General features: G+C 57.6%; 1 protein-coding gene across 1 annotated transcript in view; it reads left to right on the top strand.

Annotated features, from left to right (window-relative positions):
- The window catches only part of ITPKB (inositol-trisphosphate 3-kinase B), a 92,641-nt gene extending 79,487 nt beyond the window's left edge, over window positions 1–13,154 (top strand). The window contains exons 3-8 of the mRNA XM_058669263.1: window positions 53–152; window positions 1,400–1,613; window positions 6,561–6,765; window positions 8,556–8,657; window positions 10,173–10,244; window positions 11,168–13,154. Of these exons, the coding sequence (XP_058525246.1) occupies window positions 53–152; window positions 1,400–1,613; window positions 6,561–6,765; window positions 8,556–8,657; window positions 10,173–10,244; window positions 11,168–11,383 (909 nt within the window). The 3' untranslated portion in view covers window positions 11,384–13,154. The remainder of the gene's footprint in view (window positions 1–52; window positions 153–1,399; window positions 1,614–6,560; window positions 6,766–8,555; window positions 8,658–10,172; window positions 10,245–11,167) is intronic.
- Window positions 13,155–14,574: the final 1,420 nt, after the last annotated feature.

The raw sequence follows: 14,574 nt of genomic DNA, 5'->3' as shown, positions 1-14,574 counted from the left end.
AGGCGGAGATGGTCCTGGTAACGCAGATCTGTTTTGTTGGCTTATTTTCTAGAGCAAATCATGGAGGAAAATAAAGAACATGGTGCACTGGTCTCCCTTCGTCATGTCTTTCAAGAAGAAATACCCCTGGATCCAGCTGGCAGGACACGCAGGTACACAGCACTCTCTGGGGCTTTAGCACAGCAGTCCAAGGGCTCTGGGAGGGGCCCAGGAAGGCTGAAGGGAGGGCCTGGTCCCACCCCTCCCTGGCCCCCAGGGATGAAAGTGGCCGAAGAACTTCTCCCCAAGAGTCCTTCTAGTCTGAACTGTGACCAGAACATTGCTTCAACATTTGACCATGGGCAGCCCCTCCAGACCGCGTGCCCCACCCCACCACTCTCACTCCCTCTGTCCCTGTCTCTGCCTCTTCTGATCTCTTTCTTCCTCTCTCAGTATCGCTTCCAGATCTGTCACTCAATGAGGGACTGCTCTTTAGGGCTTACCTGACGTTTTTCACCCTGTACAGAAAGGAATAAAGCTCACCCTAACCACTTTATGAGCACTTGCTATATGTCCATGGCAATGCAGTTCTAGGGCTCACCACATTAATGGAGATGTAGGCTCTGCCTCCAGAGGAATTCACAGCTGGGGGAGATGCAGGTGACTCAGCCCACAGCCGTGAGCCCAGATACTGGTGCATGCTGGCTGGCGTGGTGCGGGGCCACCTCCAGTCTGCTTAATCAGTGACATGGGAGGAGGGACATCCAGAGCCCAAGCCCCAGGCTTACCTCCTCCGCTCATGAGACCCTTGGACAAGCATTGTCCTCTGGGAACATTTCAGTAGTTGCTCACTGACTTGGCCTGCAGGCTCTTCTCAGGCCAGCACAGGATCTGATGTCTTTTCCACTACCTGCCATTTGGGCCCAGGGATGACTATGTCAGGATACCTGGCCTAGGAGGCTCACTTTGCAGACAGGGAACCAGACACTAGAGACATGAAGAAGCAGGGTAATAAGGGATGGGGATGCTAATAATATGGGTGCTAAGAGGGAATAGGCCTGCTGTAGATGCCCAGCATTCTTGCAACAGCCGCCTGGGTTCCTTCAACTCCACATGGTGACCCTGGAGTTAGGAAGTTGGGAACTAGATGAGGAGTTGTAGATGGTCAGTGGGGCACTGCCAGGAGGAGCTGGGACTTGAACCCACACCCTGCTGAGGTGCTCGGTTCACAGCAGGGACCAGGGTATCATTTTTGGCCTCAGGTTCAGCCAGAGCACCAGTATCCCTAGGGAGGCCAAGGCACCACAGCCATGGAGGCTGTTGGGTGGGTGGGTGGGTAAGAGCGGACAGCACCTCCTCTGATGCCTCCACCCGCTGACTGTGGCCAGGGACCAAGGAGCTTCTTCCACTTGCTCTGCAGGGAGCTTCAAGGCAGCCGCCAATGGCAGGATCCTGAAGAAGCACTGTGAGTCGGAGCAGCGCTGCCTGGACCGACTGATGGCCGACGTGCTGCGGCCCTACGTGCCTGCCTACCATGGGGACGTGGTCAAGGACGGGGAGCGCTACAACCAGATGGACGACCTGCTGGCCGACTTCGACTCCCCTTGTGTGATGGATTGCAAGATGGGCATCAGGTGAGTCAGGCTTCTCCAAACTCACCTAACTACTGACAGCCAGGCCACATGGGGCTTCCTGGAGGCCTAGTATGCCAGGTAGGGCAGTCTTCAGGGACTGTGTGACAAGTCAAAACTCGTCCCTGCCCCCTCACCAGTCATCTGAGAAGGCACGGCGGCCCTGGCATTGCTGTGACAGCCCCCTCCCTTCTCTGGTGTGCCAGGATGAGCCAAGGAAGGAGCCTTGGCTGGAGCTTGGGATTGCTCAGGGTGAACACTGGACGAGGAGGTAGTAATGTAAGCTGCAAGGGGCAGAGAGAACCGCCTCGTGGGACAGGCCAGTTTGCCAGGACAGACTCGTGCCTGCCACAAGAGTGCAACTGTAGAGAGCCCTAGAGGTGAAAAGACAGTGGCGACACACACCAGCTCTAGCTCCCGTGGGTGAGCACGGGGCACTCCAGGAAGCCAGAAGTAGGAGTAGTCAATGGGCCTGTATGCAGAACTGGCTCTTGTCCCCAGCTCCCAACTGCAGGGCCTGCCATCTGCCCTGAGAGATGAGTGTGAAGAGGACCCAGGAGGGAAGAGGAGAGAAGGAGAGTGGCAGGTGAACATGGGCAGACAGCAGAGAGAGCTGGGAGACCTGGCCCCCCTCTGCCCTCATCCCCCATCTTGGCTGTACTATTTTCTCCTTTTTTTAATGATTTATTTTTTTTTTTTTATTTGAGAGATAGTTAAAAGAGAGGGAGAAAACCTCCCATTTGCCAGTTGACTCCCTGGCTGCAGTAGCCAAGGCTGGGCTAGGCTGAGGCCAGGAGTTAGGAGCTTCTTCCCAGTCACCCACATGGATACAGAGGCCCATGCACTTGGCCGTTCTTCACTGCTCTCCCAGCATGCTAGCAGGGAGATGGATCAGAAATGGAGAAGCCAGGACTTGAACCAGCACCCATTTGGGATGGTGGGTGTCCCAAGCAGAGGCTTATTTTGCTATGCCACAGCACTGGCCCTGGCTGCAGTGCTGTCACTTCCCTGACCAGACTGTGGCCGCTCCATTGATCGAGCCACCCACGTGGCCCCTTCTCCACTGCACCTCCCTGCAGCCATGGCCCAGGTGGAGTGCAGGAGCAGTTCCCCCATCCTACATGCTCCTACCTTGGAGAACCCGGCTTGGGCTGAGCTCCTCTGTGCAGCCTGCGTGACTGGCATGGGACCAGGCTTGAGGAAGCAGAGCTCAGAACAGAAGCCTGTGTCAGCTTTCAATGGTTTAATCAGCTTATTTCTTGTAACAAGAGATTGGGAAAGAGGAGTGGTGTGTGTGTGTGTGAGAGAGAGAGAGAGACAGAGAGACAGAGAAAGGCCAGCTGCAAATCATGCCAGTCAGTCTGTTTTCCCCCTTTCCTTTATTCCCTCACCCCTCTCAGGAGTTCTGTCCCCAGTGGGGTGAAGGTTGAGAAGCCCATTGCTTGCTTCTGTGCCTCCGTGCAGCCTGGCAGGGCCCACACTATCCAGCGTCCACAGGGAGTGGTGGGAGTGTCCCTTTAGCCACCACACAGCATTGCTCCTCCACTTGCTTTTGTCCCTGGAAGACCCTCCCCTGCACGCCAGGAAGTGTCTTCTCAGTGGGAGGCCCCGCCCTTCCTTCCAACCTGGCTGGCAGGAGGACTCCGCCTGCCTGCAGGGCAGGAAGGCGCAAGCTGCAGTTCAGACAAGTGGAGCAGATGTCACTGGGTGTTCACTTGAATGCCAAAATGATTGACGCACGTGTGGCTCGTCATTCCTGGAAGTCTGTGGCCCCTCAGGATGTTCTGCCGCAGGCTAAGCCAGGGCCCAAGCTGCCCAGGCTTCTGCCTGCTCTCTCAACTGGCTGCCACAGACAGGAACCTGGTCTCCACTCCAGGAATGTGCCCCAAGGCCCCATCTTGGAAAGTTTCTGTCCCCTGGCACCTCAGGGTTCTCAGCAGGGTCAGAGTGGTCAGCATGGCTGAGCCCCATTGAGCCCAGCCATTGGGTGGCCGCTGGAGACTTAGGGAGCAAAGCAGAAAGGGGTGCAGTGCAGGGGAACCTCCCCAGGGCCAAGGTTCAACTGGTCCCACCTGCCATGCAGGTGAACCTGGGGACCCTCTGCACTCCCAGCTCCCCTTCCCTTGCCTTACCCTGCTGTGTCCTCCCAGCCGCCCCAGGAGCTGGGTGAGCTGGGTCACATCCCCATTGTGAGCAGGAGGATTCTAATTGCAAGAGACTAAGTGAGGTATTAGGGTGCCTGACCACAGCCCTGCACTCCCACCTGCTGAGCTGGGCCAGTTTCATCTGGGCCTGGGCTGCAGGACCACGGGCACGTCACTGACATGCCTTGGCCCCCAGCTCTCGGTCTCAGAACCTCTCTCAAGGACAGTGCTCCCAGAGCATGGTTCATGCTCGCCAGAGGGAGAAGGCAGGAGCCCAGTGCCACTGCCCGCTGAGTCTCAAGGCACAGGCTGGTAATACTTTTTTTTTTTTAAGATTTATTTATTTTTATCACAAAGTCAGATATACAGAGGGGAGAAGAGACAGAGAGGATTTTCCGTCCGTTGATTCACTCCCCAAGCGGCTGCAACGAGTGGAACTTAGCCGATCTGAAGCCAAGAACCTGGAGCTTCATCAGGTCTCCCCTGTGAGAGCAGGGTCCCAAAGCCTTGGGCCATCCTCAACTGCCTTCCAGGACCACAAGCAGGGAGCTGGATGGGAAGTGGGGCCACCGGGACTAGAACTGGCACCCAGATGGGATTCCAGGGCATGCAAGGCGAGGACCCCAGACACTAGGCTATCACACTGGGCCCAGGCTAGTAATATTTTACAGTAGGGGGCTGTTTGGGACCTCAGCAACACAGGGCTCGGGCTCTCAGCAGGGTGTTCACAGATACGTGACTTGCCACCAGCAAGTGGCACTTGTCAGCAACGTCTTCCACATTGGGACAAGAATTGTGGTGGAAAGTAGTGGTGTTGGTCTGCAACCCCACTCCCCACAACAAGGTCTTGGTGGCTCTGATCTGCCAGAGAGGAACACTTCCTGATGCAGTCTGGTCACCTGTTCTCCCACAGTACAGTTGATGTCCCCCGGGCAGTTGAGCCAGTCAGGTCTTTGACTTTGCGTGGGATGGGGTGGCAAGGCAGCCTGGGGCAGCTCTAAGGCTTACATCCACCTGGTCACCCCACCCACCACCCAGCTGGCCACCCCTCGGGGCATCTTTCCTCAGCCCCTTTGCTCTTGGGTCAGTGAACCAACTCTGCCCCTTGTGAGTCATTGTTGGAGAAAAGCCCCTTGTGAAAGGACTAGGCAGCCTCTGAGGGCTGGGAGTCTGTTTCCTATTGAGCAGCTCCTGAGAGCTCCTTGCAGAGGTGCAGCTACCTCGCACCCACTCGCCCTGTTGGCCCCTGTAGCACACTTAGGTGAGCCTGGAGAGCCCCTGCCTGGCTCGGCTGCCCTAGTTCCCTGCTGCCTAGCGCATACACAGGTCCACACAGTCCCTGCCCTCGTGGACCTGGTTCTGCCTGCACAGTACTGTGCTGCATGCCTGTGCATGCATGTGTGTATATGCGTATGCACACATGTGTATATGTGCCTGGTGCCTGTGCATGCATGCAAGGGCTTGACTGAGAGCTGATACCTGCTACTTCTCCTCCAGTCTTCAACCCCTTCTAAAAAATCCTAAACTACCAGGTTCAAGTTCACTTTCAGGGATTCGAAGTGGTTCCTTATTTGAGGGCAGCTAGCAGTTGATACTGTGGTTTCTGAAAGCTTGTCATTTTTAAGATGTCACGGGGTTTTTTTGTTCAGTTTAATTTGGGTCCCAAACCAGTAGCTTGGAAAAGTGTTGGAGCAGGGGCTGGGGGCAGATGCTGGGGCAGATGTTGGGGCATAACGGCCCTTGTGGGCAGCTCCCGCCCACATAGGGCCCAGGGAGGAACTTCCCCATCCTGCAACGGACACAGTTGATTTCCATCTCTCCTGAAGGGTGGTGGGTGGTGGGCAGTGTCCAAGCGAGGTGTGGGAGGAGAGGGTGGCAGAAGCAGAATAGCAAGGAGGTCATGCCTGAGTTCCCCGAGGCAGGCCACTCCTTTCTCCTCGGGTTTGGTGGGGTGGCAAGAGGCAGCTGAGGGAAGCTTGGAGGTGGGTTACAGCAGGGAGGGAATGCAGCCCTGGGCGCCCTGCCTATCCTCCAGTGCCAGGGCAGGAGTCTCAACCAGCAGGCCTGCCCGCCTGTGCCGAGGGTGGGGCTGTGGGCAGCTTGCTGTGGTGCACTGATTGCAGGTTTCTGGCTGGGGAGCTCATGGGTGAGGCAGCCTAGTGCACACACCAGGTAGGCTAAACTGGCCATGTCTGGGGGATAGGGCAGAGCCCAAGGAGCAGCAGGCCTCAGTGCTGCCGCGTGGACTGCTGCAACCCGCCAGCCCTGCAGGCCCACAGGGGCCACTTCTAGCCTGGCCTGTGTGCTCAGCAAGATGCTGCTCTTTGCAAAGAGCCAGATTCATCCAAGGGCAAGCCCAGTTCTCAAGTGTGCTGAGAGCACGAATAAGCTGGAGCTGGTAGGAAAGGCAGAAGTTCTGCAATGCACACAGGCACTGGCTTTGGAACCCCTTGCTTTACTGAGGCTTCCAGGCAGTCCAGGGAATGCGGGACAAGCCACAGAGCAGCCGCCTTCTCTTCTGGCCCCTGGTGGCAGAAGTGGGCAGGGGTTGTCCACTTGGAGGATATCCCATAGCTGTGCCGGGCTGTCCAGTGGTCTTGAGCTGAGGCTGCAATGGTCCGAGCAGGCCACCGCTTTATAGGAGGGGAGCCAGCCCTGGCCGGAGCAGAGCACAGAGCCCCTGCCCATGATCCTGCCTACATTTGCCATGAAACCAAGGGAGGCTGGGGCAAGGTCAGGCTTTTTCGGCAGCAGAAGGGGCATCAGTTCAGCCCAGAGCCCTCACACAGCCTTACCCCCAATGCAGGACCTACCTGGAGGAGGAGCTAATCAAGGCCCGGAAAAAGCCCAGCCTGCGGAAGGACATGTACCAGAAGATGATTGAGGTGGACCCCGAGGCCCCAACTGAGGAGGAGAAGGCACAGCGCGCTGTGACCAAGCCGCGGTACATGCAGTGGAGGGAGACCATCAGTTCCACGGCCACCCTGGGCTTCAGGATCGAGGGCATCAAGGTGAGGCCAGTAAAGCCGGACAGCTCCCAGGGGCATGTCAGAGGTCCAGGCTTCACCCAAGTGTCCATGCCGGGGGCCTTGGCTTCTCAGGGAGCCCTCAGAGGCTGCAAGCCTCCAGGGGCAGGCAGGCATTCTAGAGAGGTTGGCCTGCTCCTCCCCCGAGGCACCAGTGGGTTGACCATGGGAACAACTTCCAATCTTGGGCAGCCAGACAGGAGTGGGGAACTGGGAGCCGGGGAGGCAGGCAGCTACAGGCCACAGTTGCTTGAAACCCTTGCTGTCTCCTCTTTGATTTTCAGCCCCTTTAGAGTTCCAGAAATTGCTCCCTGTCCCCAGGTTCCCACATGCCCCTCATTGTTGAAGGGGCAGGGCACATAGGAGTGGGGGGAACCTCCCACCAAAGCCGATGCTGGTCCCTGTTCTTTGCCCAGCCCTGGAGTTGGAGTGGGTGGCCTCCCAGGTGGGGGCTGGCAGCTGTCTTCAGATGGCTAGGCAGTGACATGTGGCGGCACTTCCCCAGGCTTGTCTCCATCTTGCTGCCCAAAGAGGTGCTGGGTCACCATGGTGCTGTTGCCTCCATCCTTGCCTTGGGAAACCAGCCTTTCACCCTTTTGCCTCCTCCTGTTCCTGCTCCTTTCCCTTCCTGTTGGTATTCCCTTTACCTGTCCTCTCAGCCAGGTGTACCTGCCTGGTGCCTGTGCAGCGTCCAGCTAGAGCACAGGCCACAGACCATATTTCCCCACCCCAAGAGAAGCCACTGGGTCCTCCGCCTCCCACCCCTCTGCCCTCCAGCTGGCCTCTCTGCACTTGCATCCTGCCTGTCCTTTCCCAGTCACGGTGAGGTCATAGTGTCCCCTAACCTACAATCTGGAGATACATAGACCCAAGCCTGGGCTCTTGCTGGGGGGCTGTCCTATGTCACCCCTTGTCCCTTGAGACATGGGAGCAGGGCCTTGTGTGCTAACCCCACACAGCCTGAACAGGGGTGGGACCAATGCAGGGGGGAGGTGAGCTGGGACAGGAAGGAAGGGGGTGGAGGTCAGTGTGATCCCTGGCAAAGTCCCGCATTCTTGGGCAACACCATCCAGGACTCCTAGTGGATGCCTGGAACCACACAGAGACCTGATCCCTAGTATGTATCTCCATTTACTATTTTTCTTCATATACATGGTACCCATGATTCCGTTTTAAGTGATGAATTTACATTTTGACATGGAGCAGCAAAACTAGCACAAATTTCTTTCTCCTCCTCCTCCTCCTCAGTCTTGTAGACAGAAGACTCATTCTTACCATAGCTCTCAGCTGCCTCAGTGTACCTTTTTTCTCAATAAGTACAAAAGTCTCAGCTTTTCACCAACTAAAGCACTTTACGGCTCTGTATGGCATGTCTTGAGCTGCCAGCACCCCCACTGAGGCCAAGCAGAATGCCACTACCAGTACAGGGGTCTACCGGGCAGGCACCTCGCGAGCCCAGGGCCTTGCCCAGCCACTCATGATTGGGCCTCCAGGCAGGAACCCGTCTGCCATGCTCCTCCAGGCCCCAGCTCTGCGTGGGACGCCACTGTCACCTCTGCCTGCCTCTCAGCATTAGCCCCATGTAACCCCCACCACCTGTGCTGGGACATCTGGTTTACCACAGAGTGGGTTGTCACACCTGCTGCTGGCCTCCCTTCACCCCCGCTGCTGGCCTCCCTTCACCCCCACCCACTTCAGGGCAGTCTGGTGGCTGGGCATCGTCCCCCCACGAGCCCTCAGCTCACTTCCTGCTATGTGGGTGTCACTGTCCTTAGAAAGAAGATGGCTCCGTCAACCGGGACTTCAAGAAGACCAAAACCAGGGAGCAAGTGACCGAGGCCTTCCGGGAATTTACCAAGGGCAACCAGAACATCCTGGTGAGTCCGGATCCCTTCTCAGGAAGGACCCCTTGGGTGGCTAAGCAGAGGGGAAAGAGGAGAACCTGCCATGGGGCATCTTGGCCCAGCCCTAGCCTGACCACGCCCCAGTGACCTTGCACACTGAAGTTGGCAACGTAGATGTGATGTCCCTGCCACTCAGGATCGCCAGTGCCCCCTCAGCCAGCCCCCTCCTGGCTCCAGGAGACATTTTCCAGCTGCTGGGAGAGTAACACTTGCTAGCTCTCTCCAGTACCTGTTGCCTGCCAGCAGTGGTACTAAGCCTGCAGTAAATCCTCTGAGCAGCCCACTGACATGGAAAGACATTGCTGGCCTTATTTCATGGACAAGGCAGCTGGGAAAGGAGGCAGCAGGGAGCCACACACAGGCCTGCAAGACACAGGCTCTGCATGCCCTGCTGCCTCCAAGCCTGGCCAGGTGTCTCACTGAACCCCACCCTCCTGGCTGCCTACCGCCCCCAGGCTGTGAGGCCAAATATCAGAGGTATGCCCAGGGGGTCAGCATTTAGCCTAAGGTCTGAGCCTGTAGGTGTGAATGGTGCAAGTTTACATCAAAGGGATTTCTTGTCCATTTCCCACTGTGGCAGTCAGCAGGCCTGGGCAGATAAGGGCCCACTGGGATCAGAACACTGACTGTCCCAGCTGAGTTCGTTGACTTAGGTGTGTTGTACACTGGTCCCCCAGTGCAGAGTGCCCTGCAATGGTCAGAAATTCAGGCACAGCAGGGCTTGGAGCCAGGGACCTCCTGTGCCACAAGAGGCACCCTCCAGACAGGCCTTGGGGACCACAGGTCAGGGAGGTGTGGGCCCAGGCAGCCTCCTCTGCAGAGACAAGCCATCTGGCAGAACCCAAGAACTCTCCCCACTCTTCCCCGGTCACTGGCCAGCAGGCTGCAGGCATGGGCTGCCCCCTACTCTTTCCCCAGCCCTGGCCTTGGTTCCTGGGCACCCGCTGGGCATACTGCAGGCCTGCAGGGGGCTGCCTCTGCTATTCCCCTGGGCACCAAGGGACCTTGCATGTGACAGGCTTCCACCGTTGACCCAAGGCCCTCGGTGATGAGACAGAGCCCCACTATTGCTGCCAGGAGGACATGGTCAGGGAAGCCCCAGGGTTGTTGGTCGCACTGCAGTGAGGCCACTGGCAATGTGTTTGGTGTCTTGGCCACCTGCTGTGTTCTTTGAAAAGCAAGAGCAGTAATTTGTCTTTCAGGATGAGCATGGGCAAGACCAGGACCATGGTGGGAGGAGCCTAAGGCCACATGGCTATTCTGGAACTGCCTGTCCCTACACCTGCTAGACTCGGGATAGTGGGGATGGGAAGGGCAGGGGGAGGGTGAGCCCAGCCATGCCACCTTGTCTGGGCCTTAGTTCATGGGCAGATATGTGAGCTGAGTGTAAGGCTACCTCCACTTCAGACATTCAGTGGCTCCACTGAGCGACCCAGGCTTGAACTCCACTGCCTGCCCCAAGTGTTGACAATCCTGCTTGTCTTACAGATCGCCTACCGGGACCGACTGAAGGCCATTCGAGCCACCTTAGAAGTTTCTCCCTTCTTCAAGTGCCATGAGGTGGGTGCCGGGCTTTACCCTATCGGGTAGAGAGCTGCACATGCTAACACTGCCTCCCAGTTCCAGACGCCAGAGTGAGGGGGTGTAAGACCACTGCCCACTGGGGAGCCACGTCCCAAGAGCTATGCCGGGGCCTCTGGAAAGCCACATAGGGGTCCTGGCAGGTTCACACAGCCATCAGCCCCTGGCCTCTCCCAGCTCCCAGGCTTGTCCCTTCTGGATGGCAGTGGCGGGGCCTCAAGGGTCTTAGGGCAGACACACTGAGCTGCTGCAATAGCCAGGTCGCCCCATCAGCACCCCGAGAAACTCAGGTAGCCATGGAGAGTGGTGGCCAGGCCTTCCAGCGCTGCTCTCAGAGCTGGGCTGGCCTGGCCCATCCACAGTTGCTGGTCTGCAGGGACAGCCGGTGTGAGCTGGACCACCAGAGGGAGGCCCTGGGGTTATAACGTCCTGACCTGAGCCAGCCAGAGCCCTAGGCCTGTGCGCACACACACACACACACACACACACACACACACAAGCAGGCACTCACAGTCACAGAATGACATGCATAAATATGTTCACACACACAGACACATTCATGCAGTTGCGGATCACAGATTTACACGAGTCATACAGTCACCCACCCCCACACATGTTCTCACACACACGCACACACACGAGCTGGCACATACCCCATGGACAGGGAGACTCGGTCGTGCCTCTCAGGCACCTGTGCCACCACTCAGGGCTTGGAAGGAGGAGGTGTGGGCCAGAGGTGGGGTGGAGGGACCACCTTGCCAGACTTGCTGTACCCAAGGCATTCACTGCTCCTCAGAGCACGGTTTCCGCCCTCTGCCTGTGGCCTGTTTGATCCCAGATGGGCTCTCGCTGAGCACTGGGTTGCACACCGCCACCTCCCCTCATGCCCTGCCTGCTTCCAGGTCATCGGCAGCTCCCTCCTCTTCATCCACGACAAGAAGGAGCAGGCGAAGGTGTGGATGATCGACTTTGGGAAAACTACACCCCTGCCAGAGGGCCAGACCCTGCAACACGACGTGCCCTGGCAGGAGGGGAACCGGGAGGACGGCTACCTGTCCGGGCTCAACAACCTCATCGACATCCTCACCGAGATGTCCCCAGACGACCAGCTGCCCTGAGGCCGGCCGCACCGCTACCCATACCAGCGCCCTCGCCTCCCACTCTGCTTCCCTTCTGCTCCTCCTCAGTTCTTCCTTCCATCCTGCTCAGGCTCGAGCCCCAGAACTGACCCTCCCAAGCCGACCTAGGAGGCAGTGGACCCACAGGCTTTCCGGTTCCACTCCTGACTCCAAGGCTTGGGGCCACACGGCCATGTCATTTCTGCAGAATCACCTGCAGCAAAACAAATGCCCAGACCCAGGTTTGGCTTCCCCTAGAGCTCAGCTGGGCTGAGAGCAGGCCCCGAGGAAGGAGAGAGAGTGGGGACCCCTGGCTGCTGCTGGAACCCTAACAGCTGCCCAGGCTGCTGGGAGGGATGAAGAGCGTACTCTAGAGGGGCTGCCTGAAGCGTACTGCTGCCCCCTGCTGGCCATGATTGCTAGCGCTTCTGCGAAGCACAGCTTGTTCCACAATGCCGCTTATGCGGGGCCCAGCATCAAGTCTGTGTTGATGGGGTCTGGCCATCCTGATAGTCCCGGCACAAAACCACTAGGGGAAATGCATAACTGACTGAGCAAAGTCTCCTAGGATCAGCAGCCCCAGGGACTCCCCAAGGTGCCGTGGGAGCCTTCGTAGGGCTACTTCAGCGAGGGCCTCCCATCCATCTGGTGCTGAATCCCTCTAAATGTGGGTGTGAGCCAAGAGCCAGAGGCTGAAGCCAGCCCGCCAGTATTGCCTGAGCTAGGCCCTCCCAGAGGCGTTAGACAAGAGCGGAGCTCTTCCACCTGGAGCTGATGGCCGCCTAGCCCTCTGAGTACTGGGGGAGAAGGGTGTGGATCAGGGCATGGGCAGCACCCACCCTGCCTGTAGAGTTTCCTGGTCCTGCTCCCATCCCTGCAAGGACACTCTGCTAGGGCCCCCTCACCTCCCTGGTGCTGGTTGGGGCCCTGTCGCAGGGCCAGCAGCAAGCAGAAGTGGGACTTATGACATCCTTCTTTTAGTTTTTCTGAAATAAGTCCCCAGCCTGCAGAGCCCCAACCCCTTTTCCCCCAAGGATGTACGCAGCCTCCCGGGCACAAGATCCTTCCTAAGTCTTGCTTGAATTGTTAAATCTGTACCATCCTGCAGCATGCGGGATTTGCTCAGAGTGAGGCTGCAGCCAGCTGGCCCAAGCCTCTCGGGGTACCCATCCCAGCCCCACCCCAGGGCCCCTGGGTCAGCTATCAACCTGCCCACATGACACACAGGTTTCCCCTTTGAGTGACAGTTGGTGGGTGGAGGGAGGGACTCACACGGGATGTATAAGTGCAGATCTTATAAAAGGAAATCAAACTTCCTGGCTCTCACTCCTGTGTGGGCCGGTTGGCTAAAGGTCACACATTCTGCCCGGCCAAGCGAGAGCTCCTGGGGCGGCATGTGATCGGTGGCGGAGACAGATGGGGCGTCAGGAGCACAAGCCGGGTATAGGGTGGGGGTGTAGCCACCTGCTTGTTAGAAAGGGTCCTAGTGGTCTGGACTCCAGCCCAGTCCACAGGAGAGGGATGTGAGGATTCTGCAGCCACAGACTGGCCCAAAGTCACCTTCATCCTTTGTGAAGTATGCTAAAGCCAACTGATTGTGTGATTATCATTGCCCAGTGAATGATAAGAACCAACATTCCAGGAGACCAGCATAGCCTCTTTGCGGGAACACAGCTTCTCCAAGCACTTTCCACCGGCACCAGCAACTGGCAAGCTATGTGCTAGTAGGCTAATGATAGTTTGTCAAAGCCAGTACACAAAGCCCTAGAGTGGCAGTCACCTCAGCTGTGTGATAGCCACGTGGAGGGACATCTTTTTAGGGCTGTGCTGTTCCCTGGGATGTTTTGCATTTACTGTGCCAGCTCCCCCAATTCCTCTGCCCTTTCCCCTGTCATCAGTGGGCACAATGGTCGTGGAGTGGGATTTCCCAGCCCCCGTATCTGGTGGTCTGCAAGGTGGGGCCCACTCAGCCCTTGGGTTGCCAGCAGCTCCTCAGGCCCTGGCTTAGAGCACTGCTTAGCTAAATTCGTGGAAGGTCTCTCCAACTGCTTCCCCGACCCCCTCTTGCCTTCAGTGTCATGTCCGAATTGTTTAAGTTATATTTATTTTGTTGGTTTTATTTTTTTAAGTTGCACAAAACACTAAGACGGAAAGGCTGGACTCAGTTTCTCGTATAAAAGCTCCGCCTTCTTCCTGAACTTCCTCCCCCATTTGGTGGAGAGAGCCTGCAAGTAGCCCCTGCCCCCCCACCCCCAATTCATCGACTCCTTTTCTGCTACTGCTGTAATTCAGCTTTGAGCATCTTCGCATCTGGTCAAGCCCAGCGTGTGCACCCCCACACAACAGACCCGGCACCCCCCATCAGTGCCTTTTCTCTGGAGGAGGGAGCCCACTCCCCCACGAGGCTCTCCTCCTCTATACCCTTTCCCACCCACTCCCACCTCCCCCCCACCCACCCACCCCCCGCCGGCCTTGGAGAAAATGAACTGTTAATAGCCCCTGCGTGGTGCCTGTGAGACCCCATGCAACGATGATGCCCGCACCTTTCTGAATAAAGGCCTCGGAGACCAGCGCCTGCTGCACTGTTATCTTTCCAACCCTAAGCCTCCTCCTCCTCCTGAAACACCTCCACTCTGGAACGCTGGGAGCAGGAGGCAGAATGAGGTTAACCTATACAGAACGGGAGGCCGCCTGCAGGAGGAGCCCGCCAGGCCTCCCAGCGGCACCCGTGTGCCCTGCCCACCTACTCACCCCCAGCCAGGGGGCTCGACTGAGCTGCTGTTTCTGGAATTTTCTTCCTAACCTGCCACCCGGGGGACATTCGCTCCCATTGGTGCTCTGTCTTGGGCAGATCAGCCCCATGTTGGCTGTTTGGTGGCCTCTGCTCACAGAGAAAACTTGAGGCTTGGGGAGAGCAAACTTGTTGATCTGAGTGCCACGTGGGATGTGGGGATACGAACCTGGGATCTGAACTGGATTCAAAGCAGCCAGGCTCGCCTGGTCATCAGCGGCTGCCTGGAGGGCTGGGAGCTCCTCTTACCCTCATCTTAGGGTGGACCAGGCAGCAAGTGGCGGCTGACTGGGCTGATGAGCGGCTGTTTGACCGCAGCAGGGAGGCCTGGCTGGTGCAGTGCCTTCTGAGAGGGCTTCTCCCCCCCTCTGTATCTAGGGCCAGGAGACGTTGTAGGATG

The sequence above is a fragment of the Ochotona princeps genome, chromosome 10, assembly GCF_030435755.1.
Source record: "Ochotona princeps isolate mOchPri1 chromosome 10, mOchPri1.hap1, whole genome shotgun sequence".
NCBI lineage: Eukaryota > Metazoa > Chordata > Mammalia > Lagomorpha > Ochotonidae > Ochotona > Ochotona princeps.
The sequence above is the reverse complement of the archived record's forward strand: the minus strand, read 5'-3'. Positions and strand labels throughout refer to the sequence as shown.